Raw genomic sequence first — 19,354 nt, 5'->3', positions numbered from 1 at the left:
CCTTCCACGGCATCATGTGCACTAACATGTACTCTGCAGTAACTGTGATATAATAACAGGCAAGTGTGGATTTTCTCAGGCTGAGTCAGCAACTGTTCAAGTTTGATGACACATCGTAGCACACAAAATCCACCTACACACACCCCATCATCATCATCATCATCCGGTTACAAATACTATAACTATTGTGCATCTTTTATGAACAGAAATATCCCCATACTGGAAGGAGCTGGGAGCTGAGGTCTCCTCCTGACACACACATACAGCTGGAAGAAATGTGCTGCTTATATTCCTGCAGCACATCCAGTCGTTTCTCAGCAGAGCTGTGCTTTTTATTCTGCACGATGACCTTCGTCCTATAGAAGAGGTGTTTACCGCAGCCTTTCAAGCCGAAGCTCAGAATATGTTTCGCAGGAAATGTCAACAACTTCATCTGTATGCTGCGACGATCATGATCCAAGCTGATGATATCTTTTTTACGCCTGCTATCGCAATCAGGAGCCTTTACTACACCGACATTTCCTTTCACTTTCATCACATCTGCTGAATTGCATCCACAGTGATCCCACAGTCCTCCCGCTCCTATATTTAGTCAATCATATCTCTGCCAAGCTCGTTGCTCACAGACGCGGCGCATATAGTACGCACAGTTTCTCTGGACAGCAGCCGAATGTGAGGCATCTGTGACTGGTCACGTGTTCAATGTTCCTGCACAAAGTGTCGGACTGACAGCGAGCTACAATCTCACACACATAAACACTCAGCAGCTTTACATTTTTTATTTTAATACATGTCAAATCACACGTTATTGATCCTGACAGAATAAAAGAATAAAGAAGGCAGGTAGGTCTGATGCAGAACACACTGAAGATTAAAGACTCGTCAGGTTCATTACACACAGATCTGCATGTGAGAGAGTATTTACATACAATACATACATATTCATCACTGTCTGTCTGTGAATTGGACCATATATACAGGCAGATGACATTAATCAAACTAATCTTCGTCTCTTTGGATGACGAGAAGAAGAAGCAGCTTCAGGTGAGCAGCATGTTTCTGTTTGTCTCTTCCTTCCCGCAGACAGAGCTGTGTGTGATCTCAGGATATTTTCCAGTTTGAATAAAGCAAACAGAGAGCTCAGCACGAGTTCAGGGAAAGGTGAGCGAGAGAGAGAGTACAGGTGATTCACATGTGGAGCTTTCCATCCGTGGCATAATGTGCACAAACATGTATACTGCAGTAACTGTACCGTAACAGTATCGATTCCAATGCAATGAGACATGACGCTGCAACATTACGCAGCCGGCTTCATGCACATTTTCACTTTTATGGCATCAACAATTACGTCCGATTTCAGTAAATTATTTTCAAGTTGGAGCTCTCAATCACTGTCCAGACGACTGTATTTTGTTTTTGTTTTTAACTGATCAGCAGAGTGTGATCCAGCTCTAAGTCCCGGCTTTTAGCTTGGCAACCTGCCTGAAGAACATATATTCAATCATGTACGGCAGACTGTGTGCCAAGCCACCGGCGGCAGCAGCAGGACAAAAAGAATAGAAATAAATGTTAGGGGTAAATAAGCTTCAGCACAAACGTCCATGACTTTTTGCAGCTGGAGATCAGGATATTTTTGGGTTTGTACAACTGGGAGGAGACCCCGGAGCAGACACAGGCCCACTGGAGGGATTACCCATCTGCCCTGGGTGGAAGGACGTGACTGGCAAAAAGAAAAAGAAAAGGCTCGGCCACACTGCTGCTTCTACCTAACAGACTGACGTCTTAATGCTGAAGCATAAAGTTATACAGTTGTGCTATAACCGTCTGCAGCAGCAGCAGCAGGGGAAGAATAATCTAGTATAAAGTTACTACGTCTGGGCACTGTGAATACAAACCAGTCTTTAATCAGGTTTTGGCTCCGTGAGATGAAAAAACAGATTAGTGCCTTGTTGTTATGGTGAACATGTTCGGGACCAGGCGTCTATTTGCACGTCTAGCAGGTGTCAGGAACCAGACTAGGACTCAGGACTCAGAGATGGTGCAAAAAACAGCAGGCGTCATTAAGTGGCAGCAAGGTTCACCTCTTACAAAGTGATGAAACAAAAGGGCTATGAAAACTCCTAATGCTATAAAGACTACGGCTCTAAGGACAGCAAATAAACCGACTATGAAAGGTATCAAAATAATAATCGCTCCAGTCAGAGGAAGTCCAACTCAAACTATCTATGACTAAGAAAACTCTGACTCCAGCTGGAGGATAACCTGATCTAATAAAGAAAACGCTAAACTAAAAATCACTCCTGAACCTGGAGGCAGACTAATCTGAGGACGAGAAACAAAAAAATCACTCCTGAGGAGGAAAAACAAAAAGGGCTGGACTAAAAATTTACAACTAGAAATCTCTAAGCTGAACTAAGAACGATACAAAGCAAAATCACTCATAAGAGGAACAGCGCTAAGGCGAAAACAGGCTTGAAGACAATTACTATGGCTGTGGACGCAAGGGACGAAACACAATGGCAACAAGACAAAGGGAGACACAGACTATATGAACACACAGAGGTAATGGGGACACAATCGGGAATCAGGGAAGACAATCAGACCGGTGACACATGAGGAAGTGACCTGAAACAAAAGGAGTTACCTTTCAAAGTAAAACGGGAAATGACAAGACATGGAGGCAGTGTGACAGCAGACACATTACCATTCATCTAAAGTTGTGTTTGTGTCCACCTCATGAATGTAAGTCTAATATTTAGTCCTTCAAGACTGAACCATACAGTAAATGTGCTTCATAACCAAAACAATGAGCCAAATGTGGCTTAAAAAGCTTCATTTGATGCACAGTGAAGGCTGAAGGCGACACAGTTTTTTGATTTTTGGGAACATGTCTTCATCCTAATTACCAGCAGAGTCTCTCTGTGAATTAATCAAACTCACTGGAACCAAACCAGGTTGGATCCAGAGCGTGTGAAAATGTGACGTTTTGTTGGGTTTCATTTTACTTCCTCATGACTGTCCAGGAAACAGCTCTGATCGCTGATGTGTGGCTGAAATGTGCAGAACAAACAGTGACACACACACACACACACACACACACACACACACTAACTCTTTGTGTTATAGTTGCACAGGTCTGTGTATTACACAACCAGTTTAATACACAAGCGGCGTCGACAGCTTTTCAGTTTCAGGGTCGATTTCAGAATCTCTCACTTGGAGACGATTCAAGTGTCACAGCTCTTTATTTCTTTATTCCGGTTCGCCTGTGTGATGGATAATAATCAGCTCAGTGTGATTCAGCTCACAGACCGACTGTGGCTTCCCGCCTGCTGACCTGCCCGCGCTTCATTCATCAATCAAACTCAGCGCAGCTCCACAGCACATGGCAGACCACAGGATCCAAAGGTTACGGGAGAATATGCTTCACCTGATACCCACTGATGATGATCTCTAACGGACATGCACTCACACTCTCTCTCTGTGTGACATCCTCAGGTGTCAGGAGACAGAATGTCTCGTGACTTCTTTATTTATTCGTTTGGTTTTCATTCACCTCTCGAGCTTCTCTCCAAATGTTTCATCCTTCCGATGAATGTTAGTCAGCCATGATCTGATATCAGCATTCATAGACACTGAAGTGTAATGCATTACTTGTCATTTTATTTCATGTATTTAATGTTTGTTGAACTTTTTTTTATAATCTACGGAAGCCCTAAAGGGTCATACATACATACATGCATTTTATTCCACCTTGTCCCGTGATAACGAGATTATTAAGTCGAGATCTTGAGAAAACAAAACAATAGTCTAGTGCAGTGGTTCTTAACCTGGGTTCGATCGAACCCTAGGGGTTCGGTGAGTCGGTCTCAGGGGTTCGGTGGAGCCTCCGCCCTGGAATTTTTTATACCATTTGTTACAACATATCTTTGTGAGCAATCGTTTTCGAGGATGCTGGACATAAAAACTAAGAAAAGAAACAGACTTTGCTGTGAAAATGACATGAGACTGGCACTTGCCAAGGTGAAGCCACGCATATCTGAACTGGTCTCTCAAAGGCAACAGCAGAAGTCACACTGAGGTAAGTTGTTGTGAGTTCATGCACTGTGTTGGTTTTGTTATTTGAACAAGGTGATGTTAATGCACGGTTCATTTTGTGCACCAGTAAAAAAAAAAATCATATTTTATTTTTTACTAAAGAAGGGTTCGGTGAATGAGCATATGAAACTGGTGGGGTTCGGTACCTCCAACAAGGTTAAGAACCACTGGTCTAGTGTATTAAATCAAGTGCGCCCGTATTACAGAATGTATGGCAAATGCATGTAGTCCATGATACTGAGCGAGCAAACCTATTACCACTGTAAAATCCCTTTGATCCATAATTTCTGATAAAGGTTGATACACTTTGGTTAATCCTCACTCCAGTCCTGAGATCAAGTGTACAAACCTTTGTCAGAAATTATGGATCAAAGGGATTTTACAGTGGCGTAATAGGTTTGCTCGCTCCGTGTCATGGACTACAGGCATTTGCCAAACATTCTGTAATACGGACGCACTTGATTTAATGCACTAGACTATCGTTTTGTTTTCTCGAGATCTCGAATTAATTATCTCGTTATCACGGGAAAACGGGTGGAATAAAATGCATGTATGTATGTATGACCCTTTAGGGCTTCCGTAATAACCAACAACTTTAAACACTCAAAGTTTGCTCCTCTGCTTAAATCAGGATGCAGAAAGTCGATTCTCTTTGTTATGCAAACATGCACGGTGAGGAATGTGTGGACATAATTATCAGCTGACAATAAAGATTGATTAACTGTCTGAGCCTTCAACACAATCATGAAAACGAAGCTTCGCTCTGCTCCTTCAGCACACGTCTGCAAAACTGTCACTGTTACAACGTTTCAATTTTAGACTTGAGCTGCTTGTTTTCTTTTCTCACAGTGCAGCTAGATACAACACCACCACAGCTTACAGCCTTGACCTCTTTGTCTTGACCCGAGTCTGGCTGAGTCCGCTCAACTGAGACTGAGACAGCTCCACGCTGCTCAACCACCATCATCCTCTCCATGCTCTCAGGCTCTGCACGCTCCCACTGCACACCCGACCTCAAGGACGGACTTTACAAGGTTGTTTATAGACCTGAAGCAGTTCAGCATACTTGATGAAGATGTCTGAGGACTGAGTCAGCACGTACACACTACGGGATTGTTTCATTTGACTTCAGGTGACGATTACTGCAGAAGATCCAAACAACAGACGAGCGAATGGGGGTGTTAGGCCTCAGATCAGAATCTGTGTTAGTGAAGCCTCATGGGAAATGTTAATATTAAAAAATGCTCAGGAGCTAGAGAAGGCCTTCACCTTTTAATTGCGTCTGACGGTGTAAAACTTTTGCGCGGACTGTTTCCCATTACCCGACGAGTTGTGAAACAGACCGTTTGACAGCTGAGCCCGAGGAGAAAAAAAAAAAAAGAATGATCCAGGACACACAGCAGGCAATTAGCACATATCTCTGCTAATCGCTCTGCACCCAGAATGCATTTCAACACTCATTATTGAGACAGATTTTCTATGATTCATCGAGCTGCTTTGTGATTTGTCACCACTCGGTTGTCAGGCGAGGATTCATTGCGCCATTAGAATGCAAATCCTGAAAAATAAAGCATCAATATGCGAGGCGGTGCCTTCGTTAAGGCGGTCATTTGGTTAATTGAGTCAGTTTGTTTAAAGGGAGGGATTTGCATACGAGCTAATCAAGGTTGTTCCCCTCAGCACCTGTCTCACACGGAGGCACGATGCTGGATGCAAACACCGGTGCTGAGCCAGCTGCACATGAGTAGAAAAGCAGACGATGGGCGACAGGAATGAATGAATAGTGAACTCTCCCAGCCGCAGGAGGTCAGGTGTGTTTGTCTGTTGACAGAACGCTCGTGTCGCTGGCTTGTGATCACAGCTGAGCTCCGCTGATGCTTCAAGCGACGTGAGAAATGATTTGTGGTCCGCGAGGGAAGAGACATCAATACAGCTGGAGCAGAAAAACCCAGACCACAAAGATCAGCATGGGAACTTTTCTGCTACAGCAGCTCACAGATGATTGCTTTTATCACTCTGCATCAATTATTCACCACATTATTGTAAAGGGAAATATTATTAGGATTGAAGAGAAATGGAATTTAACCGGATGGTTAAATGCTCCGGCAGCCGTGTAATCATCAATAATACAACATAACACTGTGATATACGGAATATAAAGCTACAACATGGTGCACTGCATCCACAGTTTGGAGGATCTATTGAAACGATGCCCAATAAACTCAAGACTGTCCATCGTTTTCTCGTTTGTTGATGTCATTTACTGAGATTTCCTCTCTGGCAGAGGGCACGTCACCATTCGCTTCCTGCTCCCCTCAAATCTGTTGGTTTGACAGAGTGCCGACGAGCTCAACCCGGCATGTCTGAATGAATTCATGTACAGAGAGAGAGAGAGAGAGAGGCAAAGCCGAACATGGAGGCATAAACACACGTGGATCATCCGGTTTATAGGTCACCGCTTTAGACAACGGATACAAATTCGCACAGGCATCCGAACACGTGGGCAAGCATGGATTTACACAGGTGGAGGACAAACACACACACACACACACACACACACACACACACATGCATGCACTGCATCCAGCTGAACACACTTGTGTTGAGATGCCCACTGGAAAAACAAAAAAATGTCACGGCCTCATGGGACAGAAACTGGCGCTGACACAGGAATGTTTTAAATCAGCCACAAAACTAACAAGATTTGTCCAACGATATTGATATAAATGAATAAAACATGGATGAATGGAGTGAGTTTTCAACTAGAATCCTGATGAAGACAAAGTGGATTTTGTAAAATGATACAGACACAGAAATATCAAAAATCCTGAAGCCTTTCTACAATTCAATAAACTAAAAACACTCGATACTGAAGAAGAAGAAGACACTAAAAAGACTAGTTGCATTCTTTAGAGCCTGTCGAAGGCTTGAACACGCCATCAAGGAGCAGATCACGATGGCACGAGACGAGATGAGCTGAGGAACGGACGACTGCTTGGAGCCCAGATTCTCCGGACATACAGATGCCCGTTATAAGCAGAACATGCAAGTGTGTGTGCGACAGAAGCTGAGGGGAAGAAGGAGCACTGAGGGATGGTTGGAGCTGGCGGTGCTGCCGAACAGTCTGTGAGCGATGATGAAGCCACTTCACTACATCTACACGACAAACATGAAATCACACAGATAAAATCCTCCGACACCATCTGTAAGAAACATTAACACTTTCACGTTTCTGTGAGTTTTCATTAGGCGCTCGTACTGAAGATGTCAACTTTAGAAACTGACACACGTGGGCCGGCACAAACGGTTTGCAGTCATGTGATGACAGGCGGCCTCTGAGCTCGAACACACAAACAGATGAGAGAGCCTCCACCCACTGCTCGTCTTTGTTAGCGGTCTCTATCCAGTGACCGCCTCTCAGCAAAGTGGACACCCTGCTGCTTTTAACGGACATCCTGTCAATATCCTGCCTTATTTTGTAGGCCACCAGACTGAACTGGAAGTACTTCAAAAATAAATTCATTCCATTTTCTAGATGCCCTTGCTTTCAAATGTCACTTTGCAGAGAAGGACGAAGCGTTTTGGATGATCTGAAGCCATTTAAGTCTCCATCTGTCATTGTTTGGCCAAAGCTAAGTGTGTGTGTGTGTGTGTGTGTGTGTGTGTGTGTGTGTTTTGAGCTTCACATATGTTTTAGCTAAATGCTTATTAAGAAGCTTTGGAAAGAAAAAGGGATGTTATCCGCTCTTTGTTCCTCTCTCACACACAAACATTTAGTGTAATCTTTTCTGTTTCTGTCCGTCTGAGTTATTAATTATCTGTCGGAGGACGATAAAAAACTAATTTCTCATTTATACATATACATTCACGCACCAATTTATGCTGGAGGAAATGTAAGCAGATCGGGGACCACACTCACATCTTTTGGGATTGCCCGATGTTGACTCCATTCACACACATTACCGCTGAACCCATTACATTATATACTAGGTTTGAATCCAGGGGAGGATATAGGGAAGAGAAAGGCCCAACTATTACAGATTCTACAGGAAAATGATAACCCTGTGTTGGCTCAGACCTCTAGAATGTGTATCTGATGGAAAACTGCAAAACTTCATGTACAAATGGATTTGTTTTCGGTTTTGTGGGCCCCTGTCATTTCCCATTTTGGATGGCCAGACAGATAATTTGGTAACAGCGGGTCGTGAGAAGCTATTTCGGTGTTTTTTGTTGTTTTGTGGAGGTTTCCTGTGGGAGGTACTTTCTCCCCCGTATTCTGGGATTAGTTTGTCCATCTGTGTAGGTTGTCTTGATTTGGGATTGTAGGTTTGCTGAGACACTAATTGTTCCTGGGTGGTTGTGTTTTGTTTTGTTTTTAGTGTCTATATATGCTTAATTTTAAATAAAAGTTAAAAAACAAACATATACATTCACGTATAAATGTTTGGATGATGGAGTCAGAGTCTGTAACAATCAGGCCAACATGCGATGCCACACAGAATCCAGGAAGATTAGCCGACCGTGAAGCGTCCACAGCCTCGTTTCACTATGAGACAGAAAAAATAAAAACTGGCACAGGGCTGCGACCTGTTACCCAGAGTTCCCCCCAGGCACTTGAGCCATTACCCATCACCCCCCAGGGCCTTCTCACCAGCTCCAGGCAGGTTTTCTCTCCTGAGACGTGCAATCTGCTGCGATCATTTATCTCACTTCACGGGCCGGGACGTGTTCGAGTGAAACAAGCACAGCTGGAAATAGCGGTGTGTAAACCAGCAGGGTCAATTCAAAGTGACCTCTTTCTAACCTTTATCCATTCAGAGGGAGTTTGCACGCTCGATGCAGGAGGAGAATGTTTTTACTGATTCACACCCGGCCCTTGTTTACTCAGAAGAAAAGCAGCGTCCTGCCTGATACATATTTATAGAGCCGGCGACCTCAATCATCTGCAGCTTACACACCAAACGGCGTCTTCTCTCCTGTGCTTTACGTAATCACAGTGAAGGACGGTGTTAGAGATTATTATTCTGTTCGTTTCTTCTGATGATCTGTTTGTTGTGGAGCGTGGTACTCTTTTAGATTTAGGTTTGTTTTGTTCAGAACATCAGGAATGAGCACTTGAGCGGACATTACTATTAAAATGGAAATAAGCGTTTTTGCATTATGGAGCACGGAGTGGATTTTTTAAACATATTTCCTATTTGGTGCGGTGCAGCCATCCATCAACTCTCTCATGGAGGCAGCCAACCACACAGACCGTTGTGATTTCTTGTTTGTCTGTGGTGATTACGTTGATGGAAGTGAAGATCGAGTCTCTCGTAGCTCCCCCACCCCAAACATCGTCAGCAACACCACCGCCTCCGTCAGAGCGGAACATTTGCTCATTTTCATATAGAAAATCATCAAACGGCAGATCGCGTGCATGTTCCAGTGACGGGTTGATGACACTCTGAACACTTGATGCATATTAGACACTGTGAGCTTGAAAGAATTCGTCTGTGCGTGGGGAAAAAAAATCATAAAATACTGATAACATCGAGCGACAACAGTCACACCTGCCTCCATCCTCGTTCAATTCAAGCTCCTCTTTGACCACAATTATTGTAGGCCGCCTTAAATGTCAACTTACCACTGTAACCAGTGTGTGTGTGTGTGCTGCATTCATTCACAATAACAAGGCAGATTATTCCAAATACATTTATTAGGGCGATACACCCACACACCCACCCACACAACATAACCCACTGTTTCCTCCAACAGGGAAGACCAACAAAAGAAACAAAGAAACATTGAGAATGGACTTAAACATTTAAATCTGGATTCACATTCAAATAAAACAAATTAAAAAACGGACTTCATGTTCACATCTGGCTTTTTTCCTCTGCCATCATGTGGCTGAGTTGTGTTAACGTAACGATACGAGATCGGACGTTGTTACAAATTATTTTTTATTCAAAACAGTTTTAGTGTCTCTTCACTGATGGATCCTTTAGTTTATCTCAAATACAACAAAAGCAGTAACAACCGTCATACCCTAAAGAATCATATTTGTGATTTGATACATTTCCTTTGGCCACTTTTAACTAATCACAGCAAGAGCGGCAGAGCTATCTGTCCAAAGCTGCAGTGTTTTCTACGATGCAGGCTCAGAGCATTGAAACCAATCAAAGCTGACACTGTTGGGACAGTGCAACCTTTGAACTAAAAAATAAAAAGGAGCAAACAGAAGCTCGACTCTCCCAGTGGAGAGTCTGAGTAAATACAAACCGCCGTCCTAATGAGCAGGAGGAAGAGCAAAGGTGTCGCAGAGCTACTCGTTACATTCGGATGTCCTGAGCTGTGCAGCTGCCGAGCGAGACCCGATTAAACTGGATTGTTCAAAAAGAAAAAAGTGACGAAGGCACAGCTGCGTTTAACAGGTCAAACCTTCCTGAGTGCTGCCCAGTGATTATACAGGTCAAAGACATCAACATTATTAAAAAATAAAAGGAGGGAATTATCTATTTACATACACGAATCAAAAGTAAAGTACACGTGAAGGGGAATGTCTCGAAAAGGAAGGTGAAGGAAGTGATTCAGGCCGGTCTGGGCTCATCTAGGAAGAAAATTTAAGTTGCCAAATTGAGGAGAAATGAATAAAAGGAGAACGAGGGCAGCTGTGGACAGTAACAAAAGCTGTCCGGCCAAAGGAAGCGTTGAAACTCAAAGAAATAATGGAAATAAAAACTTTATTCTTATAGCGATCAGCTCTTACTCTGTTCATCCTCCTTCTCTTTCTGGCTCCTTCGTCTTATCAGCATCCTGAGACGTCTTTGGTTTTGTTGCGTCGTTGGAAGCGAGTGTCGGTGGGGTCGAAACCTTGCTCGTGGGCTCCGAACAGAGCCCAGCTGGGAGTCTTGGCTGCGTAGTCCAAGGCTGAAAAGCTCCGCTGTCCTCCGCTCTCCTCGTGAAGCTGGACCAGCTCCTGGAAACGCTCGTAGTCGATCCATGTCCACCACTCGCCGTCCGTCTTGAACTGAAAGCACACACAGAAGTGACAGATGAGCGAGCAGCAGCGTTTATGGGGCTACACGTGGAAACCTGCAGGCTTCGTGAAGCCGACTGTTTAAATCACCTGCAATGAATCAAAGAAAAATGTTTAACAATCCAACAATCCACTCTCAATTATTTCAGCACTAATAATCAAATGATGTTTCTCAGAACTCATCAGGACACGTTTGTCCCAGTGTTAATTTCGTCAGACGAGACGAGACGAAATATGTTCGTCAACGAACCTTTTTCCCTTGACGAAGACGAGACGATGACGAGACGACAATGTACTGAAAACACTGAGGAAAAATGTGCCAATGTGCGTTTTCATTGACGAATAAAAACGAGACGAAAATGTCATGCAAGAACAAAAACGTCCTCCTTGATTTCGTCTACTATATAAGAAACAAAGCAACATCCAGTCCTGCTGTCGTGTGTTTGTGCCAACAGTTCTTTTACTGTAGCAACATCACGGCCACACGTTCGACATCCTCTTGCTGCTCTCGCACCTGTGGCTTGGAAGCAAACAGCGTGCAGGAGAAACACGGCGTACGGACAGCGCGATCATGCTCGGAAGGAAAAGGAGACTGGACGTGTGGTCCCGTTATTTAGAAGCAGAGATAAAATGAAATCAAGTGCATATTAAGTGTGTATTGAAACAACAGATTAATTCAATTCAATCAAGACATTTAATCAATGTGTTAGCTGTGGAACACAAGTTAACTGGAATTAATAAACAAAAATGAAATAAATAGAAAAAGACTAAAATGTTTTGACTAAAATTTTGAGACTTTTTGTCGACTAAAACATGACGAACAAAAATGATTTGTGAAAGACTAAAAGTGACTAAGACTAAGAATGAACTTTGAAACCAAGACTAAGAGACTAAATTGAAAAAACGGTTTGTCCACTTCCAGAGAAGCCAGCGGAGATCTCCGGAAGATCGAAGACTTCCTTTGCAGTCCGCAACTCGATATTCAATAATGATGAAAAACACATTTCTGCTCATCAGCACTCAGTTTAGTCTAATGACAAATTAACCCAACAAACCGGATGTTTGCTCAACAGCATCATCATGTCGATCTGAAGCTGTCGGAAACACTGAGGTCAGAACTTACAAAGATAACGCACAGGAACACGCTCAGGTAGAGGAAGAGAAATCCATGAGGAGTAAAATATGTGAAGGTGCATATCCTGAATCTAAATAATAAAGAATTTATAGATATGACTGAACCTGCCACTTTCTTTAAACAGTCTTGAATCCACCGACTCCCATCCCTCCTTTTATCAACCACTGCTTCTCCTTACTCGGTTTAATTCGCCGTCTATCTAATAAACGGACAGGAGGAGAGCGACTAGTGTTCGACAGCCTCAGCATCACTCCGCCTCTCTAATCGTTTCCCCAAACCAGCGCAAAGGGTGAAGAGTGTGACCTCTACTTTCCCAGCATTCAACAGTAACAACTCGAGTCGATCCATTACCGCGTTTCCCTCGGTGTCCGTAAAGACGGGAGGGACTCAGAAACACAGAGTAGGTGTTATATGCACAACACAACCTGCGCTCTGAAGTTTAAAGTTGTTCCCGGCGGCTTGCAGCAAAGTTTCTTTAAAAACGCTCCTTGATGACTTGAACTCACTCGTGGGTGTTTGGAGGTTTTTAGGGGAAGCTGTAACTGAATGCAAAGTGGTGCTGAGTTATCACCGGGGACGACTGTTGTTGAGCTTTAGCTCTCAGCATTTAACAGCTTTCAGGGTCATTGCTGCTTTGACCAGCCCCCCTGTTGGTGTGTGTGTGTGTGTGTGTGTGTGTGTGTTTCTACAACTACTACGGGGAAAGATCTCGCGTTACGTCACTGACTGTCTCAGAAAAAACTCAAAACGACACAAAATGTACCAACATTTATTCACCAACTTAAAGACTTTCCCGCTGGAGACGACTGCCCGCTGAGGAAGTCATGACATTAAGAGTGTGTGTGTGTGTGTGTGTGTGTGTGTGTGTGTGTGTGCCATTAGAGAGCAGCTACCCGCTGCATTGCTAATGAGGCCTGAGAAAAGAGAGGGGTAAAAATGTAAGCAGCGCCTGTTGGGAGTTAATGTTTCTGGTAATGAGAAGGGACGATATTTATTCAGTCGGCATCTCTGCAAACAATTTCAGTCCCTTAGCAACAAAGCCGAGCTGAGCTGTCTGGGACGAGAACAAGACGGCCTGTTGTTTTTACTGACAGCCTCTTTGTCGAGGATCACTGAGGATGCTGAGGACGGCGTCTTCAGCGAGCGCCAGGGGAGGCGGCTTCATGTACGAGCACATGCAGCACACACTCACAGAGAACGAATGGAGGATCGTCACGTCTCATCGCCGCCTCTGAGAAATCAAATGACAGTACAGAGATGCTCTTCTCTCTTGAACACACAGTAACCAGTCAAAAGGTTTGACATGGCTTCTCCTTCAATGTTTTCTTTATATTTCTACAATGCAGATCAACATTGAGGAGATAAAAACTATGAAATAAGACATGTTTAATAATCTTAAATTGGTTCTTAATGAATCTAAAACTAAATTCATGCTTTTTTTACGAGATCAACCGTGTGTGATTTTTAGAATTTGCTCCCTAAATGAAACCCAGATTATAAATATCTGGGAATCTGGTTGGACAATAATCTTTCTTTTAAAACACGGTGAGGTAAAAATGAAGCTGGGTGTCTTATATAGAATCAGGTCTTGCCTTTCTTTTGAGAGCAGAAAAAACATTTTTGAAACAATAGTTTTATCAAATTTAGATTATGGAGACGCATCTCCATCTACTCTGAAAGCTCTTGACACGGTTTACCATGGTGCTACACGTTTTATTACTGGTGATCACTGTAAACTATATGAGAGTGTAAGATGGGAAAGACATCGCCTCCCTTTTTTATTTACAAAGCACTACAAGGCAAATTACCATCATACCTCACTTCTCTTTTAAATTTTAGACACCGCACATAAAGCACAAGGTCACAGGGTTTTATAACACTGGAAACACCCCAAATAAGATCAGACCAACTTGTGTCCTGTAAACCAGTGGTCCCCAACCCCCGGGCCGCGGACCGGTACCTGTCCGTGGATCAATCAGTACCGGGCCGCACAAGAAGTAATTAGTTATTTCTGTTTTATTTAATACGGTCATTTCGAAATAAAAAAACATTTCAAAATAAAAGACCGCTCGACTTAGACTGGGACTATAATAAAGGGGGACTTACTACTTCATCCACAGTTGGTAGGAGAAGAAGAAAATATTACTTAATACTTAATATTTTCTTCTTCTCCTACCAACTGTAGATAGAGTAGTAAGTGGGGACCACTGCTGTAAACCGTTTTAAAGTTTCAATACATGATATGGGAAATATACAGTGTTCTTGCTTTAACTGATTAACTGACCTTGCTTTAAAACTGTGTTTTAATTGTGTTTTAACTTGATCTTGTTTTAACTGTTAACCGTTTATTGTATATTGTTTATGTTTGTTGTGATCAGGGCATTGCTGTAAAAGAAGCTATTTGCTCAGTGAAGGTTTCCCTGAATAAAGAACAGAAATAAGACATATGAAATTATGTAGTAGATAAAAAAAGACATCAAACTGAAATCTGTACTTTGGTTTCAGGAGTCAAACTGTGTCTTTGTGAGGCACAAGAGAAGGTGAACGGATGGTATCTACATGTGTGGTTCCCACTCTGGACTATATGTGTGTATGTGTAGTGATAGCACCGCTGTCTGCTGACTTTAACACAACAGGTCTACTGACAGCAGTGATCTGTAAGTCAAAAGGCCTTTCAGGGAGATAATTCTGTTTTCAATACACCGTTCTCTGCGAGAGAAGAAGAGAGGAAATGAAAGGCTGAGTGAGAAAGGTGTGGGAGAAGACAGAAATACCTATCAGTGGGAAGACACCAAGAGTTAAAGAACTAATGATGATGTGTCAGTGCAGCGAGGATCAGAGTCTCTCTCCCTCTGATGTCGTCTTTAAAAGACGACATCAGAAGAAGATCTGAGCACTGTGCAGCACGCATGCAAAATGAGACTGATGTGCTTCCCCTGTAATACGTTTAAAACTCTGCAGCTTCATGTTAAAACTTCACGTTCTAGATCATCTGTGCTGAGACTTTGCTGCATGAAGACGAAACTCTGCTGGATTATTGACGACTGTCCAAAGAGTAACTAATTCAACGAGTTGTCAAATGAAATTAAATCAAGTATCTGTGTTAGTCAGGATGAACGAAATCTATCCAAGATTTAGCTGAAGCTTTCGTTCGATCTATGAAGATTATTTCACGTTAATCTTCATCTTCGCTCCTCGACACACTTTGTCGCTGCCAGTTTTACAAAAGAAGTGTGTGTGTGCATTCACAAAGGGATACAGATAAACACACACACACAGAGGGGAAAAAGCTGTAATCAGAGGTACAGTGTGAAAATGAAGCCTCTGCCTTTAAAGAAGATGCATTGAGAGAAAAACACTGTTCATTCTTTTCACGGCGGCTCAGCCGGAGCTGCACTGCAATCTGCAAGCGTGACTGAGAGCCGGAAAAGAAAAGAGATAAAGACAGAGCGGGGCCTGAGCGTGAATATTTAAGGACAGTTGTAGACGAGGAGGCATAAATGAATTAAGGAGTCTGAAGCGGCCTCAGTTATATTTGTGTTGATGAGAGAATGAGAAAGAGGAGAGAGAGAGAGAGGTGGAAATCCATTCAGTCAAATGTTGATCGTGTCCTCGTGGTGTGTAAGAAAAGGGAGGATCTATTTTGTCTCAGTTTATCTGTATGAACCAGAACTACGTGTCTGTGTGATCACCTTGCAGAACGTGTGCATCGTTTTTTTTAAATCAGCGGCTCATGTCTCATGGCACGATGTTTAACATGTTCACCGTCTTAGTTTAGCATTTTAACAGAAACACAAAGAACAGCTGACGCCGACGGTAACGTTGCTTTCTTTGCAGGTGTCCGGTCATAAACTGAATTTTTAACCTGATGGCTGAACTACACGGAAAGTCAGGTGGTATCAAAAGTTACTGCAGTTCACCCTGTGCACGGGCATGAATGTGTGTGCTGAACTTCATGGCAATGCATCTAATACAAGTTTAGATATTTCACTCAAAACCATGAATGTGAACCACGAAAAGAAACGCAGGGGCGTCACCAAAGCCACGAGCGAGCTGGTTTATGTTATGAATTATAATCTCTTTTCTGGACAGGAGACAGCGGGCATAGTCAGATATGGTTTTCATCAAACGACACCTCCGACTTCATCAGATTTGTGCTGCCAGCGTCGTGTTTGAACTACGTCTTGAGTTACTGAGCTGTGGTGATTTCCCCCTTTTTTTTTTGTTTCCCAGCAAAGTAACTTAAAACATAAAATAAGTTCATATTTAACTGTGCAGAAGAAAAGTTCAAATAAACAATGAAGAGAATTTGAAACCATGAACGTCTCGCTGCCGTCACCCCTGCAGACATTAAGGGCTCAGGAAAAGCTGGCGACGCCACAGAGGCAAACTGATCTGTAAGCAGTCTCATGAAGACAAAGTAAATAAAGACAAAGGAGGATAACACACCAGGCACAGCGTTCATGTTTGTGTGTGTGTGTGAGCTGTGGGTGCCCAGCTGGGCTGGCTTGAATCTCTTCTCTGTCAAAAAAAGCCAAGACGGTAATTAATCATTCATTAATTATTGATGGGCAGTTACTTTGGCAGAACCCGCCACTGCACTGATACTTTCTGGGGCGGGTGAGCCAGAGCGGACCCCGTCTGATGGTTGTTATATTTCCAGAGGCTGAATTAAAGAAATAATATAACGAGGCTGAATCAAAACACTAATTTAAAAGCTGGAAACCTGCGGAGAACTTCTGAGCCTTCAAAGCTACTTTGAAAGAAGACGGAGAGAAACGGTGTGTGTGTGTGTGTGTGTGCTGCAGAATCACAGACGATACAAGTTATTCATCAGTACGTGTGAGAAGATACTTAATGCCGTATCCACTGATAATGACAACATGCAGCAGCAGCATGCAGTGAGCTGCACATAAGAAATATACAGCAGATGAACATGTGTAATTAAATAGAGTAATACAGCCTAACTTTAAACAGCAGAGCTATTTTTTTAATCAATTCGTACTTTGCAGTTTGAGGCCGATAACTTGTTTACTGAAAATCTAATCAAGCTGCTAATGTAAAACGTGCTGGGACTAAAATGATTAGTATTGCAATTTAATAAACTAATTCTCGACTTACACGTGCGGGCTCGCTACGTTTCAGGTCGTGTCTCTGCAGCTCGGAGTTCTTACCTTGGTGTGTGCGATGAGCAGACAGTTGGAGTGCTCGTGTTCGCAGGCGATCTCATACTGAGGCAACATGTTAGCCAGCTGCTGGACGAAGGAAACCACTTCCTGGTGCCAGGGGACGTTAGCCATGGTCAGACTGCTGGCAGAGCTTTCTCCACAGTATGTCACTCCCTGCACACACGGTCAGAAACAAAGCAGTGAAACGAAAAGAGCTTTACATTTGATCTACTCATGGAAAAGAAACCTACTTCTGTTTAATTTAACAGACCTGTGCTGGATTATTACAGGCTAATTACAACATATATGACATATATAGGGATGGGAATGAACCTTGTGTTTCAATTCCATGGAATCGTTTGGCAGTTTATCTAATGATGATTCCAGCAAGCACAACAAATTACGCCACGTAACTTACGTGCAGGTGCAGTGCAATCAGTAGTAAACAATGGCACCCACTCGGTTCAAACGCTCCAGAGTTTGGCTGCATTTTACTAAAAACAGACGGCAACAGGGCGACTTGCAATCGTTGCAAAGTGGAGATAACAGCGTCGGGAGGGAACACGACCAACATGCAGAAACATTTGCGCACACAACATGCAATATTTTTAAATGAATGTCGTGTTTTTGACACGCTTCGGACTGGAGATGAATCTCAACCTAGCAGCAGCGGCAGCAGCCAGGCTATGAACACCTCTGCGGTTACTATGGAAGGTAAATAACACACTGCCTACCATGTTAGAGCCATGCGCTTCTTTGTAAAACATGATATAACAGTTCACATTAAACCAATGTCTTCTGCATTACATTCAGAAGATGACCATGACCAGAGAGAGAGAGTCTCTTCTGACCTCGCTGTTGGTTTTGTAAGATCATGATACTTCTAACTAAACAAAGTTGATGCTGATCAAACTGTTTGTTCTCCTTTTTCCCCCAAATGAGAATCGATAAGAGAATCGACAAAGAATCGAATCGTTAAGCAGAATCGATAAAGAATCGAATCGTTAAGCAGAATCGATAATGGAATCGGCATCATAAAAATCTTATCAATTCCCATCCCTAGACATATATGAGTTTAGGTTCAGTGACAGAATGGTCAACAAGAACTCACAGACACACTTAAGCATGGAAATGAGTTGGACTGCAAGCTGACGTAATCTGCCATAAATAAACTACGGAAGGCTTGAAACGAGGCATCTGGTGCTGCAGCATGAGGGCCGACACATTAGCAGATGACACGCGTGAATTTGAGTAGTATGGTTGTTTGAAAAGGCTTCATACACATTAATAACTACTGATTATCAGCAGTCGCACTGAGGAGCTGACATGTCGTTTGTTTTTCAGCAGGTGAGAGAAAGTGTAAAACACTCTGGGCTTGGCCGCAGAAATCAATCAAAACCAGCGAGCTGGACGCGGAGTGTTTTCTGATCAATAGTGGAAACTTTGTGCTGTGGCTACAAGTGATGAGGAGGGAGAGGCACTGAAAGCAGAACAACAGCTCCCCATGGCAGAGATAAAGTATTGACAAGCTGGGCTGAGAGCAGAAAGGTCTGAGCGAGCGAGTCTCTGATGCACACTTTAGACCAAATGAAGGAATCTGCAGCACCGTCCAACACAACACGAGACATGCATGAGCAGATTAATTATTACTGTTTGTTTCTGGGCTTTAACATAGATTAAGTATCAGCCCCTAAATAACTGCATGGGTCAGACTGCTCATTAGTTCAGTGCAGTTCATTGTTTATTGCATTTTACCACCGAGGGATGGACACAGGTAATTAAATCCGGCCTGACCTTTGTGTTAATAAATTGCGTTGTGTTAATTAATCGTGCTCTCAATGGCAGAGCTCTTGTATTGCACGGCAAACATATTGGAGATGTGTTAGACACAAGTCATTTAGAAGAGAAGTTTAATTTTTAAGTATCTCTGTG

The 19,354-nt window shown here is 43.0% G+C and overlaps 1 protein-coding gene across 1 annotated transcript in view; it reads right to left on the bottom strand.

Moving 5' to 3' along the window:
- Positions 1-10,875: 10,875 nt before the first annotated feature.
- Positions 10,876-19,354, bottom strand: part of tyw1 (tRNA-yW synthesizing protein 1 homolog (S. cerevisiae)) — a 46,470-nt gene continuing 37,991 nt past the window's right edge. Inside the window, exons 15-16 of the mRNA XM_010749932.3 lie at positions 17,429-17,596; positions 10,876-11,110 (exon numbers count right to left, since the gene is read on the bottom strand). Coding sequence (XP_010748234.2) covers positions 10,889-11,110; positions 17,429-17,596 — 390 coding nt within the window. The 3' untranslated portion in view covers positions 10,876-10,888. The remainder of the gene's footprint in view (positions 11,111-17,428; positions 17,597-19,354) is intronic.

Source organism: Larimichthys crocea, chromosome VII (assembly GCF_000972845.2).
Source record: "Larimichthys crocea isolate SSNF chromosome VII, L_crocea_2.0, whole genome shotgun sequence".
In the NCBI taxonomy this organism is placed as follows: domain Eukaryota; kingdom Metazoa; phylum Chordata; class Actinopteri; family Sciaenidae; genus Larimichthys; species Larimichthys crocea.
This window is presented reverse-complemented; position numbering and strand designations above follow the sequence as displayed.